The following is a 17,534-nucleotide window of genomic DNA, read 5'->3' on the forward strand; positions in this document are numbered from 1 at the left end:
TGTGTTGGCTCCAGCCCTGGTGTCATGGATTCTCTCCACGTCATAAATTACATTGTCTTCAATCCTAAGGAATTCAGATTACTGCACAATCTCTCCAGAAATGGGGAGCAATATTATTTTCTCTAATCTTCTGGTCAGGATCCATAGTAGCTCCAATGGTCCACCATAAATGAGGGCCACTCGGGTTTACTGTTGTTTAACCCCTTAACGTCCAAGGATGCACACAGTCCATCATGGCAGGATGTCAGTTCCCACACCATGGCAGACTGTGTCCGTCCTGCATTTAAACTGTCACTGCATGTAAAAACAGACAGCTGACAAGCATGGGCAGAGGTGCAGGGAACCATGCCGTAAGTCCCCGCACCCAGAACGCTGTGATTGGTCAGTCAGTCTGACTGACCAATCACAGCTTGATCAGGCAGAAGATGCTGAAATTTTAACATCTACCACCCAGTCAGTGCAGGAGCTCAGCACTGCCGGTGGCTGAGCTTCCTGCACTAACTGCCAGGAGCAGCATCCGTGTCGGGGGCTCCCTCTGCCTTCAGGTCGGCAGCCCCACGATGTAATCGCAGGGCCCGATCTCTGCCGTGATGACTCACAGCATGGTCTCAGAAGCTTTCTCCATAGGTATAATACATTGCAATGCTGGAGCAGTACAATGTATTATACCTGCAGCCAAATTAAAAAAAAAGTGAAAGTCCCATAAAGGGACAAGGTAAAAAAAATTTTTAAAAAAAAATAATAAAATAATTTAAAAAAAATCCCCTAATACATAAATCAGAATAGAAAGCGATCAAAAAACATCATGTGCCCGAAAATGGTACCAATAAAACCGTCGCCCCGCAAAAAGCAAGCCCTCACATAACTCTGTGGGCCAAAATATGGGAAAATTATAACCCTCAAAATACAGTGATTCAAAAACTATTTACAAAAAAGCGTCTCTTAGTGAGTGACAGAAGTTAAACATGAAAAAGGATGAGGAACGGCGTGAAAATACAGCCAATTCTTCACCATTTGTGGATTTGTTCATTCTGCCTCCCAAAGATCGCAGTAAGGCGATCACAGTGGTTTACCCCACATATGGAGTATCAGCGTACTCAGGACTAATTGCACAATAACTTTTGGGATTCTATTTCCCCTGTTAACCTTGGGAAAATAAAAATTTAGGGGCAAAAAGATCATTTTTGTGTTAAAAAAAATATGATTTTTAATGTTACGTTATAAACTTCTGTGAAGCCCTTGGGGGTTCAAAGTGCTCACCAGTGTCACCACACATCTAGATAAGCTCTTTGGGGGGTCTAGTTTCCAAAATGGGGTCACTTGTGGGGGGTTTCCACTGTTTGGGCACATCAGGGGCTTTCCAAACGCAACATGGCGTCCGATCTGAATTCCAGCCAATTTTGCATTGAAAAAGTCAAATGGTGCTCCTTCCCTTCTGAGCTCTGTCATGCGCCCAAACAGTGGTTTACCCCCACATATCAGGTATCAGCGTACTCAGGACAAATCGCTCAATAACTTTTGGGGTCCTGTTACAGTTAGGAAAATAAAAATTGGGGGTGAAAAGATTTTTCTTTTGGAAAAAATATGATTTTTTAATTTTAAGGCTCTTTGTTATAAACTTCTGTGAAGCCCTTGGGGGTTCAAAGTGCTCACCACACATCTAGATAAGTTCTTTGGGGGGTCTAGTTTCCAAAATGGGGTCAATTAAGGGGAGTTTCCACTGTTGAGGTACATCAGGGGCTCTCCACGCGTGACATGGCATCCCCTCTCGATTCCAGCCAATTTGACATTCAAAACCCCAAATGATGCTCCTTCCCTTCTGCCGTGCGCCTAAAGATTGGTCTTCCTCCACACATGGGATATTGATATACTCAGGAGAAATTACACAACACATATTGTGGTTCATTTTCTCTTGATGCCCTTGACAAAATAAAAAAAAATTGTGTTTGAATTAAAATCTTTGGGAAAAAGAGTTAAATGTTCATTTTTTCCTTCCACGTTGCTTCAATTATTGTGAAACACCTGAAGGGTTAATAAATTTCTTGAATGTGGTTTTGAGCACGTTGAGGGGTGCAGATTTTAGAATGGTGTCACTTTTGGGTATTTTCTGCCATATAGACCCCTCAAACTCACTTCAAATTTGAGGTGGCCCCTAAAAAAATGGGTTTGTAAATTTTGTTAGAAAAATGAGAAATCGCTGGTCAACTTTTAACCCTTATAACTTCCTAACAAAAAGAAATTATGTTTCCAAAATTGTGCTGATGTAAAGTAGACATGTGGGAAATGTTATTTATTAACTATTTTGTGTGACATCACTCTCTGATTTAAGGGCATAAAAATGAAATGTTTTAGGAATTGCAAAATTTTCAAAATTTTTGACAAATCTCCATTATTTTTAATTTCATAAATAAAAAATTAAGGAAAGAAAGCGCCCATAGGGCGATAAAAGTAATTTTTTGGGTGACAATACATGGTTAGTGCACTCACCGTTACAGGTTGTGAACAGTCACAACCCCTTGCAGAATGTGAAAGGAACCAGTGGTCGCTGCAGACTCCTGTAGATACCAATGTCACAAAGGAGGAAGAAAAAGACCGAGTTTTTCAATGTATCCGCGCTGACCACACAAGGACAGAAAAATTCTTCATAGCTTTATTGTGCTGACGCGTTTCGTGGCAGATCTGCCACTTCCTCAGGGCGTTTCCACAGGAAGTGATGTCTTTTTGCATGTAATTGTGATGTCATGAAGATTTTGTTTAAAACTGCTGCTGTAACCAGATACTGTAATTCTTTGGCCCTGAGGAAGTGGCAGATCTGCCACGAAACGCGTCAGCACAATACAGCTATGAAGAATTTTTCTGTCCTTGTGTGGTCAGCGTGGATACATTGAAAAAAACCCGGTCTTTTTCTTCCTCCTTTGTGACATTTTCATAAATAAACGCATTATATCGAATAAATTTTACCACTAACATGAAGTACAAAATGTCCCGAAAAAAACATTGTCAGAATCAGTGGGATCTGTTGAAGCGTTCCAGAGTTATAGCCACATAAAGTGACAGTGGTCCGATTTCAAAATTAAGGCCTGTCATCAACCTACAAAATGGCTTGGTCCTTAAGGGGTTAATCTTTATTTGTAGTTTTCAGTTAAAGAGATTCTTGTGCTCTGGGGCGGGGCTGTGGGCGGGGCTTTATGTGGTGCTCTGATTACATATTCCTCTGTATTGGCTTATGACAGGTCGCTGACCCCTCACTGACCTGCCCCCATTATTACATAATGCATATAATAGCATTGATATTATTGGTGATAATGCCTATAATATTGTGGCTATTGTGAGGCTTAGAAAAAAAATTACATCCAGCAAAATGTCACCGGCGGCGTCTGTCCAGTAGCATCTATCTCTTACTTATAGACGCTACTGAAAGCAAAAAACACAAATATCCTGAACTAAAAGTAAAAAATATACTGCAAATAATACATAAAGGTAATAATGAGGGTATTTAGTAAACATAATTTTGATCAAAATAATGTACAAGCCATCCCGCCACGTCACGGCAACCCTTGTGGGACAGTCCCTACTCTAGTATTTAAAACCTTTTCACTTGCCAAGTGACGTGAATGTGAATAAGGGTCGAGCGGCTGAACCACTAGTAACAGCTTAGGCCAGACTGGATGGCTTTCCCAGCTCAGAAAGAGGGCGGTCACACCCATATATGCACTGAATGCACAAATACTGAATACTAGAGTAGGGACTGTCCCACAAGGGTTGCCGTGACGTGGCGGGATGGCTTGTACATTATTTTGATCAAAATTATGTTTACTAAATACCCTCATTATTATTACCTTTATGTATTATTTGCAGTATATTTTTTACTTTTAGTGCAGGATATTTGTGTTTTTTGCTTTTCGTTTTCTCTGGTTAATGGTCATGTGTTAATATGCACTTACATTGTGCATACACATTAACTTACTTTTCTCAGTTCAGATTTGTTTTTTGTTTTTTTATATATGCTACTGCGCAGGCGCCGCCATCGCCGGTGACAATTTGCTGGATGTAATTTTTTTTCTAAGCCTCACTATAGCCACAATATTATAGGCATTATCAACAATAATATCAGTGCTATTATATGCATTATGTAATAATAGGGGCAGGTCAATGAGGGGTCAGCGAAATGTCATAAGCCAATTTATGGATTATGCCAAACTACATGTTGACAAACCACAAAGCTTCTGGGAGAATGTCCTATGGACAGATGAGACAAAAATGGAACTTTTTGGCAAGGCACATCAGCTCAGCATGTCAAGTAAAGAACACTGTCCCTACTGTGAAACATGCAGGAGGCACTGTTATGCTCTGGGGCTGCTTTGCTGCGTCTGGCGCAGGGTTTCTAGAATCTGTGCAGGGTACAATGAAATCTGAAGACTCTCAAGGGATTCTAGAGAGAAATGTGCTGCCCAGTGTCAGAAAGCTTGGTCTCAGTCGCAGGTCATGGGTCTTGTAACAGGATAAAGACAAAAAGCACACAGCTAAAAACACCCAAGAATGGATAAGAGGAAAACATTGGACTATTCTGAAGTGGCCTTCTATGAGCCCTGACCTAAATCCTATTGAGCAACTTTGGAAAGAGCTGAAACGTGTCGTCTGGAAAAGGCAACCTTCAAACACGAGACAACTGGAGCAGTTGCTCTTGAGGAGTGGGCCAAAATACCTGTCGAGAGGTGCAGAAGTCTCATTGACAGTTACAGGAATTGTTTGATTGCAGTGATTGCCTCAAAAGGTTGTGCAACAAAATATTAAACATTTCGCGCCAGAGCCTGCTTTTGCCTTCGTGACCGGTCCAATTTTTTCAATTCTGACCAGTGTCACTTTATGAGATCATAACTCTAAAAGGTTTCAACGTATCTTGGTGATTCTGAGATTGTTTTGGAAACAGAATTTTTTTTGGTAGGAAGATATAAGGGTTAAAAGTTGACCAGCGATTTCTCATTTTTACAAAATTCACAAAGCCATTTTTTATGGACCACTTCACATTTGAAGTGAATTTGAGGGGTCAATATGACAGAAAATACCCAAAAGTGACACCATTCTAAAAGTTGCACCCCTCAAGGTGCTCAAAACCACATTCAAAAAGTTTATTAACCCTTCAGGTGTTTCACAGGAATGAATGGAATGTGGAAGGAAAAAAATAAACATTTACTTTTTCCTGTCTCCCATGACGGCACACATGAGAGAGGGGATCCGCCCAGTCAGGACAGGAACCCTACTGAAGATAAAAGGGCGGTACCTCTCCCTCGCTTCAGTTGGGTTTCCTGTCCTGACAGGGACCCGTGTACTGAAGGAACACGTACCTGCCCCTCTCTTGTGCCGGCATGGAAGAACAGGCAGGGTCCTGGGCGCCATGCGTCGGGGGAGGGAAGCACCGTCCGCGGGTCCCCAGGGGGCTCAGCATCCGAGCGGGTGCAGAAGCAGCACGGCCTGGGGTCCTGGGGCTCTGCCGTGGAGCCGCGCCGACCCTCTCCCCCTCTGCCGCATCCAGGAGCGTCAGGGATCGCGCTCCCCTGACGTCACACGCAGGGCACGCTGGGAGGGGGCGTGCCTGCGTGACGTCGGGAGGCGGCGCCGGCAATCCAAGATGGCGGCGCCCATAGAAAATAACGCCGGCCGGCGAAAGGAGATCCCGGCGGCATGGCGGGGGGAGGGGCTGTGGGATAACCGGAGGAGGCGGAGAGTGCAGTGGATCCCCCTTACAAAAGGGGGATGACCACAGAAGACGCACTCATGCCCAAGGCTTCATGATGGAAGTGGGGCAAGACGAGCAGCGTCAGCAGCAGCGTCAGCAGCAGCAAGACCTCTCGCCAGATGCCAGGCCGAGCCGCCAACATACCAGGAGCAGTCGCTCAAGTGGTGGGAGCGGCAGTCATAAACGCAATCGGCATGACTCAGACGTCCAGGAGAAACGTCACGAGTGCATGTGAGGAGCCTCCGAGATCGGTACCCCTAATTGACAGCGGTGGTGAGTGATCTACGTGATTGTCACCCTTATGGTAACGGGGTTCCATTTTCTCTGTTTGATCACTAGGGGTCGAGGAAGGCCAGCAGCAAAACCAAAAATAGAGAATGCGCCCTATGTAAACACCCGCTGGCAGATCAGTGGCAGAAAGACCTCTGCGCTGACTGTATAAATAAAACTATACAGGAGGAGACCCCTGATTTGGTGACTAGCCTTAAACAGTTAATTCAACAGGAGGTGAAAGGTTCCTTAAAGGCAGCCCTTAAAAAGAAAGATAAAAGAAATCGTAGAAGAAGCTCCGATTCAGAGGCCTCGCCAAGGCAGAAGGGGCGGGAAAGATCCTTGTCCCCCTCCACCTCCTCTTCCTCTACTCAGTCCTCAGAATCCTCCTCGGACAGCGATCTAGGCGGCCGTCCATGTTTCCCAACAGAGGATGTGGAAAAACTGGTCAGAGCGATTAGGGCTACTACTTAAAAAGGAAAAAGCTCCCAAATCATTAGAGGATGTAATGTTTGGAGGACTGAAGAAAAAACGAAAACGTACCTTCCCTGTAAATGATAAAATAAAAGCACTAATTGACAGGGAATGGAAAAAAACGGAGAGGTCAGGGGGCTTACCTTCCGCATCAAAGAGGAGGTATCCTTTTGAGCAGAAGGATTCAGAAGCCTGGGAAAAAGTCCCAAAAATTGATGGGGCCATAGCCAGATCCTCAAAAAAGGTATCCCTACCATTAGAGGACTCTGGCGTGTTGAAAGACCCGCATGACAAAAAAGCAGACGGTTTCCTGAAGCACATCTGGGAAGCTTCAGCAGGTGGATTGAAACCAGCGATAGCTGGTACCTGTACCGCTCGTGCCCTCATGGTCTGGCTGCAACAAATAGAGGACCAGATCAAGGATAGAGTTCCTAGGGACGAAATTCTGTCTAATTTGACACTGGTGCACGGAGCAGCGGCTTTCCTAGCAGATTCCTCTGCAGACTCCACAAGATTAACAGCTAGAGCAGCAAGCCTGTCAAACGCGGCAAGACGAGCCATGTGGCTTAAAGGGTGTCCGGGAGATTTGCCATCAAAGCATAGGTTATGTTCCATTCCATGCGATGGCCAATTCCTCTTTGGGAAAAAACTAGAAGAGATTTTGGAACATGCGGGGGATAGGAAGAAAAGCTTTCCCCGATTTCCAGGAGAACATAAAAAGCAGCCCTTTCGGAGGAGGAGATTTAACAGGGGTCGTCCCCCGGGAGATAGAAAAAGCTGGGACTTTAAAGAAAGAAGAGGATCAGGCTATATGTTTAAAGGGCCCTCCACTTCCTCCAAAAAAATCTACCCAATGACGTTGGGCCGGAGGTAGGGAGAAGGCTTTCTCTCTTTCTTTCCGCCTGGGCAAATATCTCCCCCAGTACATGGGTCCTAAATATAATCAAGGATGGCTTAAAAATAAAATTCATCCGTCCGCCCAGGCATACCTTCATAATGACACGCAGAAGGAAAGCCCAAGAGCAACAGCTGGCCCTGGAGACTGAAGTCTTGGGACTAGTGAAAAAACAAGTCCTACAGGAAGTCCCAGTGCAAGAAGAAGGAAGGGGGTTCTACTCCCCCCTCTTCTTAATACAAAAAACAGACGGCTCTTGGAGAACCATTGTCAACCTGAGGAGACTCAATCAGTGGGTAGACAATTGCTCCTTCAAAATGGAGTCAATCAACACGGCCACAAAGATCCCGTTCCAGCATTGCCTCATGGCAGTGATAGACTTAAAAGATGCCTACTATCACATCCCAATTCTTCGGGAGTATCAAAAATATTTGAGCGTAGTGCTCTATGTCCAGGGACATTCACTAAAGTGCTCTATGTCCAGGGACATTCACTAAAGTAATGGCCGAAGTAATGTCTTTTCTGCCTTCCAGGGACATAGTGATCGTCCCATACCTAGACAACTTTCTGGTAATAGGGAGGTCGGAGTCCCACTGCACACATCAAGTGAAGGAAGTGATAGCAATTCTAGTAGGATTAGGATGGATAGTAAACATCCCCAAGTCAAGGATAACCCCAGTAAAAGAGCAATCCTTCCTAGGGTTGATATTGGACTCCGAGCAACAACGCTGCTTCCTACCAGAGAGCAAAGTGACCAAGATAAAGGGCCTAGTTCGCACAGCAATACAAAGGCCAAATATGACACTGAGGAACGCAATGTCCCTTTTAGGCTCGTTGACATCATGCATACCCGCAGTAGCATGGGCGCAGTACCACTTAAGGCAACTACAGTGGGAAGTTCTGTCAGCACAGAAACAATTAAAAGGGCATTTAGAAGGCAAACTATGTCTCTCAGTGGCTGTAAGAGATTCCCTGCTCTGGTGGACTGTAGAAAAGAATCTAACAGCCGGTGTCCTGTGGCAAAAAACAGTCGAGGACATCATTACAACAGACGCGAGTGCCACAGGATGGGGAGCACACCTGAGATCCCACTCAATACAGGGGACCTGGTCCTCGCTAGAAAGGGATCATGGTTCAAATGTAAAAGAACTATGGGCAGTGGAAAAAGCCGTGAAACATTCCCTTCCCTTACTTCGGGGCCGCCACACCCGGGTCATGACGGACAATCAAGCAGTAGTAGCCTACATCAATCACCAGGGGGAATGAGATCTCGGGGCCTCATGCAAATATCAGATCTACTCTTCCAGCTAGCAGAACAACATCTGTTATCCATCACAGCACTGCACATAAAGGGGGCGGAAAATATACAGGCAGACTTCCTGAGTCGCAGGCACCTAAGACAAGGGGAATGGTCCCTAAACCCCCAAGTCTTCCAACAAATAGTTCAGGCCTGGGGCAAACCAGAAATAGACCTGTTCGCTACCGCACACAACCGGAAGGTCAGGAAGTTCTCACTAAACCCAAGGGAAAACCCCTTTGCAGTAGATGCCCTACAAATACCCTGGAAGTTCATCCTGGCCTATGCATTTCCCCCGATAACAATGATCCCAGTAGTGGTCAGGAAAATCAGGGAGGATCGAGCGAGAATAATTCTTATAGCTCCGTTTTGGCCGAGAAGGCCTTGGTTCTCCCTTCTGAAGCTCATGTCAGTGACAGATCCATGGATACTACCGGAGATTCCAGACCTGCTCTCCCAGGGACCAGTGGTCCACTCTCAGGTGAAGGGCTTCCATCTAGCAGCCTGGAATTTGAGAGGGTGCTACTGAGTCGCCAGGGATTCTCTCCAGGGTTAGTCTCCACCCTGTTGAAAAGTAGGAAACCTATAACATCCCAAATCTATGATAGAACGTACTGGTACTGGTAGCCTTAACATCAGCCCGAAGAGTCAGCGACCTTCAAGCTCTGTCTATATGTCCTCCATATACACAGATCTTGGAGGACCGAGTGGTTCTAAGACCAGACCCGGCCTATCTCCCCAAGGTAGTCCAAAAGTTTCATAGGACTCAGGAGATCTCCTTGCCAGCGTTCTGTAACAATCCTAGAAACCCTGGGGAGCAAAAGTTCCATACATTACATGTAAGAAGAGCCATATTACAATATATGTCAGTAACTAGTCAGTGGAGGAAAGATCAGTCCCTTTCTGTAGCCTTTCAGGGTAGTAGAAAAGGGCACGGGGTAGCTAAGAGTACCATTGCCAGATGGATCAGGGAGGCCATTATGTTATCCTACTCCGCAAGTGGCGCTCCGGTTCCAGAAGGCATCAAGGCTCACTCCACCAGAGCCGTGGCTACCTCCTGGGCAGAGAAGGCTGAGGTATCAATTGAACAAATTTGTAAAGCCGCTACTTGGTCCTCACCTTCCACCTTTTTTAAGCACTACCGACTTGATCTGACTTCCTCTACTGACCTAACCTTTGGTAGAAGGGTGCTGCAAGCGGTGGTCCCTCCCTAAGGTGTCTTATTCTACAAAAGTCTCATGTGTGCCGTCATGGGAGACGGGAAAACACCAAGGTTACTTACCGGTAGCCGGTTTTTCCGGAGCCCATGACGGCACCTGTATATTCCCCCCTTTTCACTCCTTTGGTGTGCACTATAGTTTGGGTGTTTTTTTAGTTAGATATAATGTGGTGATAGTTTTACCATGTGTACTAACCCGGGGGGCCTCTCATGCTCTGTAAACCAACTGAAGCGAGGGAGAGGTACCGCCCTTTTATCTTCAGTAGGGTTCCTGTCCTGACTGGGCGGATCCCCTCTCTCATGTGTGCCGTCATGGGCTCCGGAAAAACCGGCTACCGGTAAGTAACCTTGGTGTTTCTTTCACAAAAATTTTCATTTAGACCTAATTTTTTTTACTTTCGCTAGGGTAACAGGAGAAAATGGACTATACATTTTGTTTTGCAATTTCTCCTGAGCATGCCGATACCCCATATGTGGGGATAACTACTGTTAGGGTGCATGGCAGGGCTCGGAAGGGAAGGCGCGCCATTTGATTTTTTGAATGTAAAATATGCTGTAATAATTAGCAGATGCAATGTTGCGTTTGGAGAGCCCCTGATGTGCCTAAACAGTGGAAACCCCCAATAAGTGACCACATTTTGGAGACTAGACCCCCAACTTATCTAGATGTGTAGTGGGCTTTTTGAACCCCCAAGTGCTTCACAGAAGTTAATTACGTAGAAACGTGAAAACAAAAAATCATATTTTTTCCCAAAAAAAAAAAAAAGATCTTTTCGCCCTCCATTTTTTTTTTCCAAAGGGTAACAGGAGAAATTGGACTCCAAAAGTTGTTGTGCAATTTGTCCTGAGTATTCTGACACCCCATATGTGGGGGTAAACCACTGTTTATGCGCATGGCAGAGCTCGGAAGAGAAGGAGCGCTATATTGAAGTGCAGATTTTGCTGGAATGCTGGAATTGTTTGTGGGTGACATGTTACATTGTCAGAGCCCCTGAGGTGCCAGAACAGCATAAGCCCCCAAAAGTGACTGCATTTTACCAAATACTTCCCTGAACGAACTCTAGTGCAGTGAGCATACTGACACCACTGCTGTTCCATAGAAAATTATACCATTGGGCAGTGAAGAAAAAACAATTATATTTTTACCACTAAAATGTTTTATCTCCAGATTTTACATTGGAAAATAGGTAGATAGGTAAATGGTCACTACACCCATAGATGAATTCGCAGAGGGGTGTCATTTCCAAAATTGGGGTCACTTCAGGAGGGATTCTGCCGTTATGGCACTTTGGAGAGCTGCTAAGTGCCAGAACAACAGAATCCTCCCTCAAGTGACCCCATTTTCGTAATGACACCACTCTGTGAATTCGTCTATGGATATAGTGACCATTTTCACTATATGGATGATTTCCAGAAACTCGTAGTGGAAGTTTCAAGCAAAAATTGCAAAAATGTCATTGTAGTGCCCAATATATTGTGCCCAGCTTGTGTCTCTGGAGACCTCCCCCCACCTACCCCCGGAAATTGTTAAGTCAGCTCTACTCAAATGTGTCTGTCACTAAACAATCCAAATGCTTGATTGTCAAAACAGTTCAAAAACGTGGTTCTGTGTGGAAGATTGTAAAGCCGTCATGGAGGCATAAGGCTGGCAGTGATGGGCATTGTGGGTAATAATAGCGGGGATCATGCCTCATTCCTCTCTAGGAACATACACGACATCTTCTCTGGGGGTTCTTTCTTGTTTCAGTTACTGGGATGAGTGCAATAAAATGTCGCTCAGTGAGTCTTCTGACAACTTCAGATTCTAAAGGATTGGCGGGGACAAAATTTTCAAAGAAGATTTTCAGTGACCTTTTCCTGATAATCAAGGAAAGTATCTGCATTTCCTGCTTTTTTGTATAAGACAAAAGAATTATACTTGGCCACCTGAAACAACTAAATTACTAACTTTTTATACCAGATATATGATTTTCTTGATAACTGGTGTTACAGAACCACTCAGCACCCAGAATATGTTGTGCAGTTATATGTATATATAATAGGTTCCATGTGAGATGCATGTCCCTAATGTATCAGCAGTGTCCGCCCTCCCCCCACCTTTGTAATTTACACAGTAAATATCCGCAGGCTCCGGCCACCTGCGGCTTTTGTAATGCATGTCTGGCCTGACGCTTGTCTATTGGCCGGCCCTCTGTATCTGTGTGATATATTCTGTGTCCTGTGAGTAAAGTGTTGTCAGACTGGAAATATATGGAGAAGCAGTGATCTTTTATATGCGCCCATGCACTCAGAGGAATTCCAGCCAGCGCCATTCATTCAGACTCCAGCCAACGCAGAGCGGACCTCTGAAAACACGGGGTGGTACTGAAAGAGGTACTCCAGCTTGGTAGACCCCGTTACACCTGGTATGGCTGTAGAACCTGATCTGCAAGGTCCACACCCCCATATATTTGTTGTAGTCAATGACAGACACAGGTTTTGGAGTAGTGGATCCCTGTTGGTCTGCAGTGGCCCTTGTGGCATCTGTGTGGATCGAGCGCAGGATAAAAATATCTTTTTTATCCTTATACTTAAGGACAAGCAGCTCTCCATTACGTAAAGTCCCTGACTGCCCCTTTCGGAACTTTTTGTTGGCCAATGATTGTGGAAACCCCTGACGGTTTTTGCAAATGGTCCCACAAGCCCCTATGTTATGTTCAACCAGACTTTTAAATAGAGGTATGCTGGTGTAGTAGTTGTCAACATACAGATTGTAGCCTTTTTGTAAAAATGGAGTTATTAGCTCCCAAATGATTTTTCTAGATGTTCCCAGATAAGTAGGGCCTCCTGGTGGGTTTAGTTGGCTCTCTTTCCCCTCATAAATGTGAAAAGCTGATGTGTATCCAGTTGAACTCTCGCACATTTTATAGAGCTTTATTCTGAACCTTGCCCTCTTAGAAGGAATAAATTGCTTGAGGTGCAGTCTTCCTTTGAATTTTACAAGGGACTCATCAATGGAAATGTTTTCTGTTGGGGTGTAGAGCTTTAAGAACAAGAACTTTTCTGTCATGTCTGTGATGATGGGTCTGATTTTGAATAGTCTGTCATGTTCTGGGGCATCTCTGGGCAGGCATTGACTATTGTCATTAAAATGCCAAAATCTCATGAGCATTTCATAACGGGTCCTAGGAAGAACAGCAGAAAACATAGGGGTGGCTTGAACAGGGCGATAGGACCGAATGCTTGCTTTCCCCATAGGGAATGTAAGTTCTAAAAAATTTTTCATTTCTAGGATATTAGTTGGTTCCATAAATTTGACCTAGCATAATAAGATCGTGGATTCTGGCTGATGAATTGCTTATTTCTGAGTCATCACTGTCGCTGCTACTAAAGCCCTCGACATCCACATCACCATCTGACACTGCACTTTCTTCGCTGTCAGAACATAAAAGTGCATAAGCCTCCTCTGCACTATAATACTGACGGGCCATTTTATTCCTTTTTATTTTTTTTCCGGAAAAAGAAAACTGTATAGTGACTGACTGACGTGACCAAATTATTGGGGAGACAATTGAGAAAAGCCTAATTCTTTAGCCTAACCCTAACTTTAGAATAAACCCTAACTTTAGCTTAACAGTAACCCTAACTTCAGCCTAACAGTAACCATAACCCTAACTTTAGCCTAACAGTAACCCTAACAGCAACCCTAACTTTAGCCTAACAGTAACCCTAACCCTAACAGTAACCCTAACTTTAGCCAAACAGTAACCCTAACAGCAACCCTAACTTTAGCCTAACAGTAACCCTAACTTTAGCCCCTACATTAACCCTAACAGTAACCCTAACTTTAACCCCAACCCTAACCCTAATAGTAACCCTTACTTTAGCATAACAGTAACTCTAACTTTAGCCTAGCAGTAACTCTAACTTTAGCCCCTACACTGACCCTAACTATAGCACTAACCCTAACCAGCCTTACCTGTCAGCAGCACTTGTAACACTGTTTCTCCTCTAATCTCTCTCTGACAGGAGATCTGAGGAGAAACAGCGGTTTTATGAGGCAGATCACCCGGGAAAGTTCACTGCTACAACAAACTTTCCTAGTGACTTGTCTCATTGGCTGGTGTGACGCTGACGTCATCAGGTCCTGAAGCAATCAGGTCTCAATGAGGTCGGGGGTCACAGGAAGCATTGTGCGGCGGAATCCCCTCGTTACAAGGTACGTTGGGGTCCTGATGAGCACAAAACCACTGACCATAGACAAACGTCGGCATTGCACAAAGCCCTGCTAGCGCCGACGTTTATCTACCGTTGGCAGTCATGAAGCGGTTAAGTTAAGGGTACCATAATTTCTGTCCAGGCCTATTTCATGAGGTTTATATTTTTTTAATTCTGTGGAAGCCTGGTTGGAAAGCAATGTCTGACTTTCATTTCTTCATTTTCATAGATTTTTTATTTATTATTACATTCATCAGATTCAAGTTATTTCTGTGACCATTGTGGGTTTTTCTGTCATTAAACGAGGGGTACCAACAATTTAGACCACATGTGTAGGAGGAGTGAATATTTTGACTCCACATTCACTTTCCAGAAATTAACATGCAGTGGATGTTGGAGAGTGAAAATTACACATCTGCCATTTTATTACCCAGCACATAGTGCCCAGATTGTGCTCCAGGAGACACCGCAAATTAAGTGGGTTCTTCTCTCTATAATATTGCTAAATACAGGGATCCTAAATGTTGTTTGCGCACACTGCAAGACTCCGAAGTGAGAGCGGATTTTGCTGGATTGGTTTATAGAAACCTTGTTGCTTTTCAGCAGCCTTTGAGCCACTAATAGTGTGGGAACCTCTGTTTTTCCATTGACAGATGATGGACCTGAGTGGGGACTTGTTTTTTGTGAGATGAGAATTGGTATTATTTTCGCCTACATAACATTGATTGGTTTCTTTTTTATTCGATATTTGGGAGGCAGAATGAACAAACAGTTGAACACCGCACACTACTGGCTCATCCAACAAGGTTTTCTATTAGACTGTGAACTGTCATTGTCTTGGTAAATGATTAAAGTTTTTACATAGCTTGCCATTTTTATGGACAGTTTAAGTAGAAGTGTTCAAAAATATAAAACTCAAGGATATTTTAATAAAAAATAATAATTGTTTTTTATCTTAGCAGATGACTGTATCAGGAGATCAGAGGGACAGCTGACATCTTCAATTGTTAAATCTGATGATCTTGAAATCCTACAAGATACAACTGAAGTGAATGCCATTACTCCAGATATATCATCATCCATTCACAGCAAAGATCTGTCATCTGATCCTATGAAACAGGTCCCATCTTCTGATTCATTACTGACTACTAAGGAAAATCAAACTCACAAAAGAGGCATTAAAATACAAACTGCTCCTAAAGCAATGGAGGAATTTTCCTGTTCAGAATGTGGGAAATGTTTTTACCATAAAGGGAATCTTACGCTACACCAAAGAACCCACACAGGGGAGAAGCCTTTTTCATGTTCAGAATGTGGGAAATGTTTTAACCGTAAAGGGAATCTTGAGCAACACCAAAGAACCCACACAGGGGAGAAGCCTTTTTCATGTTCAGAATGTGAGAAATGTTTTAACCATAAAGGGACTCTTGAGCAACATCAAATAACCCACATAGGGAAGAAGGCTTTTTCATGTTCAGAATGTGAGAAATGTTTTAACCAGAAATTATATTTGGTTAATCACCAGAGAACTCACACAGGGGAGAAGCCTTTTTCATGTTCAGAATGTTGGAAATGTTTTAACCAGAAAGCGCTTCTTGTTAGACATCAGAGAACTCACACAGGGGAGAAGCCTTTTTCATGTTCAGAATGTGGGAAATGTTTTAACCGTAAAGGGACTCTTAAGCAACACCAAATAACCCACACAGGGAAGAAACCTTTTTCATGTTCAGAATGTGGGAAATGTTTTAACCATAAATCAAATTTGGTTAATCACCAGAGAACTCACACAGGGGAGAAGCCTTTTTCCTGTTCAGAATGTGGGAAATGTTTTAACCAGAAAGCGCCTCTTGTTAGACATCAGAGAACTCACACAGGGGAGAAGCCTTTTTCCTGTTCAGAATGTGGGAAATGTTTTAACCAGAAAGCGCTTCTTGTTAGACATCAGAGCAGTCACACAGAGGAGAAGCCTTTTTTATTTTCTTAATGTGGGAAATATTTTACTTGGATATCAAGTGTTAATAAATATCAGAGATGTCACATAGGGGAGAAGCCTTTTTTTATATTTATAATGTTCGAATAGTTTAAACCAAAATTGAATCTTCTTAAATGGGTTGTCTCTTGTCATTCCTCATGTTTGCTGACAAAAGGATAAAACTAAACTTTATTAATTCCAAATGTAAAACTATACCCATAATTCACCCCCTGAAGGTAAGACAGTAGGTGACTAATAAATAAATCATGTGCCCCACAGTTCAGTATATAGGGTGAGGTGACGTATACACACTCACTCTACAAGCCTCTCATTTCTACGGGTTTCACCGTCCTCACCAAAGGCGACTCATCAGGAGACTCTTTAATATTGACCTATATTCAAGCGAGAATCTGGTCAAAAAAAACTAAAATCATGTTATCCGAAGCAGTCAGAAAACTAGCCACATATTGGCAGATCCCAGACCTCAAACTATATACTTCATAAGTATATAAGCCCCTCCAGTGTCAGGAATAGATAGTATGTGACAATACAGTATAATTCTTGTGTTTTTCTCCTATAGGGACTGCCCTAGTTTGGTAATGTAACAGCTGTTAATTAGTAGTGCAGACAAATTGTCCTAGACTAAACTCAGTCTTCAGACGGCCCAATATGTACCACTCAGGGAAAACTTACCTGCTCCAAAGATCATTAGCAGCTTCTAACTAATGGCCATGCTGCGGTCTGTCAGGGAATGAGTGCAATATCGTTATAAAGACTAGGGATATGTGCAGTCATAATGTCTGGGAGATCTGTGCCATTATTTAGTATGAATATGGAAATTATCTCTGAAAGGTAAGTGTTCCCTGAGCGGTATATACGGTATTGTCACATACTATCTATTCCTGACACTGGAGGGGCTTATAAACTTACACAGTATATAGTTTGAGGTCTGGGATCGGCCAATATGTGGCTAGTTTTCTGATTGTTTCGGTTAACATGATACATGATTTTAGGGTTTTCTTCGTCTAGTCCCACTTAAATATTGATCAATAATAAATAGTCTTCTGATGAATGAATGAATCCAATGAATATTCATTTCTCTTAAGCAGTGGCACACGTGACCACCGGTAGCAGCAGGAAGCCAGTGGCTGACACTGCGCGCTACTGAAGAGGAATGAATGCTCACTGCTCTCTGTGCGCACAGTCCCAGCGAGTACTCCGGCAGCTGTGCTCTGCTTGTGAGCAATGCATGTCGTCCCTGCCATGTGCTGCTTACAAGCATAAAGCAGTTGCTGGCACCGGAGCAGACGCTGCGAGGGAGCGCCTGTAGGTAAGTGTAATATTTTGTGTTTTTTTTTTTTAATGTTTTCTGATGGGGCCATGCATACCAGGATGGGGGTGGTGGCCAATTATAAGGATTGCGCCATGCATATCAGGACTGAGATGGGGGTCAATCATACCAGAATAGGGATG

The 17,534-nt window shown here is 43.7% G+C and overlaps 1 protein-coding gene across 1 annotated transcript in view; it reads left to right on the forward strand.

The window, feature by feature from the left end:
• The window catches only part of LOC141056812 (uncharacterized), a 34,120-nt gene extending 17,919 nt beyond the window's left edge, over positions 1 to 16,201 (forward strand). The window contains exon 3 of the mRNA XM_073553291.1: positions 15,052 to 16,201. Coding sequence (XP_073409392.1) covers positions 15,052 to 16,073 — 1,022 coding nt within the window. The 3' untranslated portion in view covers positions 16,074 to 16,201. The remainder of the gene's footprint in view (positions 1 to 15,051) is intronic.
• Positions 16,202 to 17,534: the final 1,333 nt, after the last annotated feature.

Source organism: Dendrobates tinctorius, unplaced genomic scaffold (genome assembly GCF_039654945.1).
Source record: "Dendrobates tinctorius isolate UK_male_01 unplaced genomic scaffold, ASM3965494v1 ptg000200l, whole genome shotgun sequence".
Classification (NCBI taxonomy): Eukaryota; Metazoa; Chordata; class Amphibia; order Anura; family Dendrobatidae; genus Dendrobates; species Dendrobates tinctorius.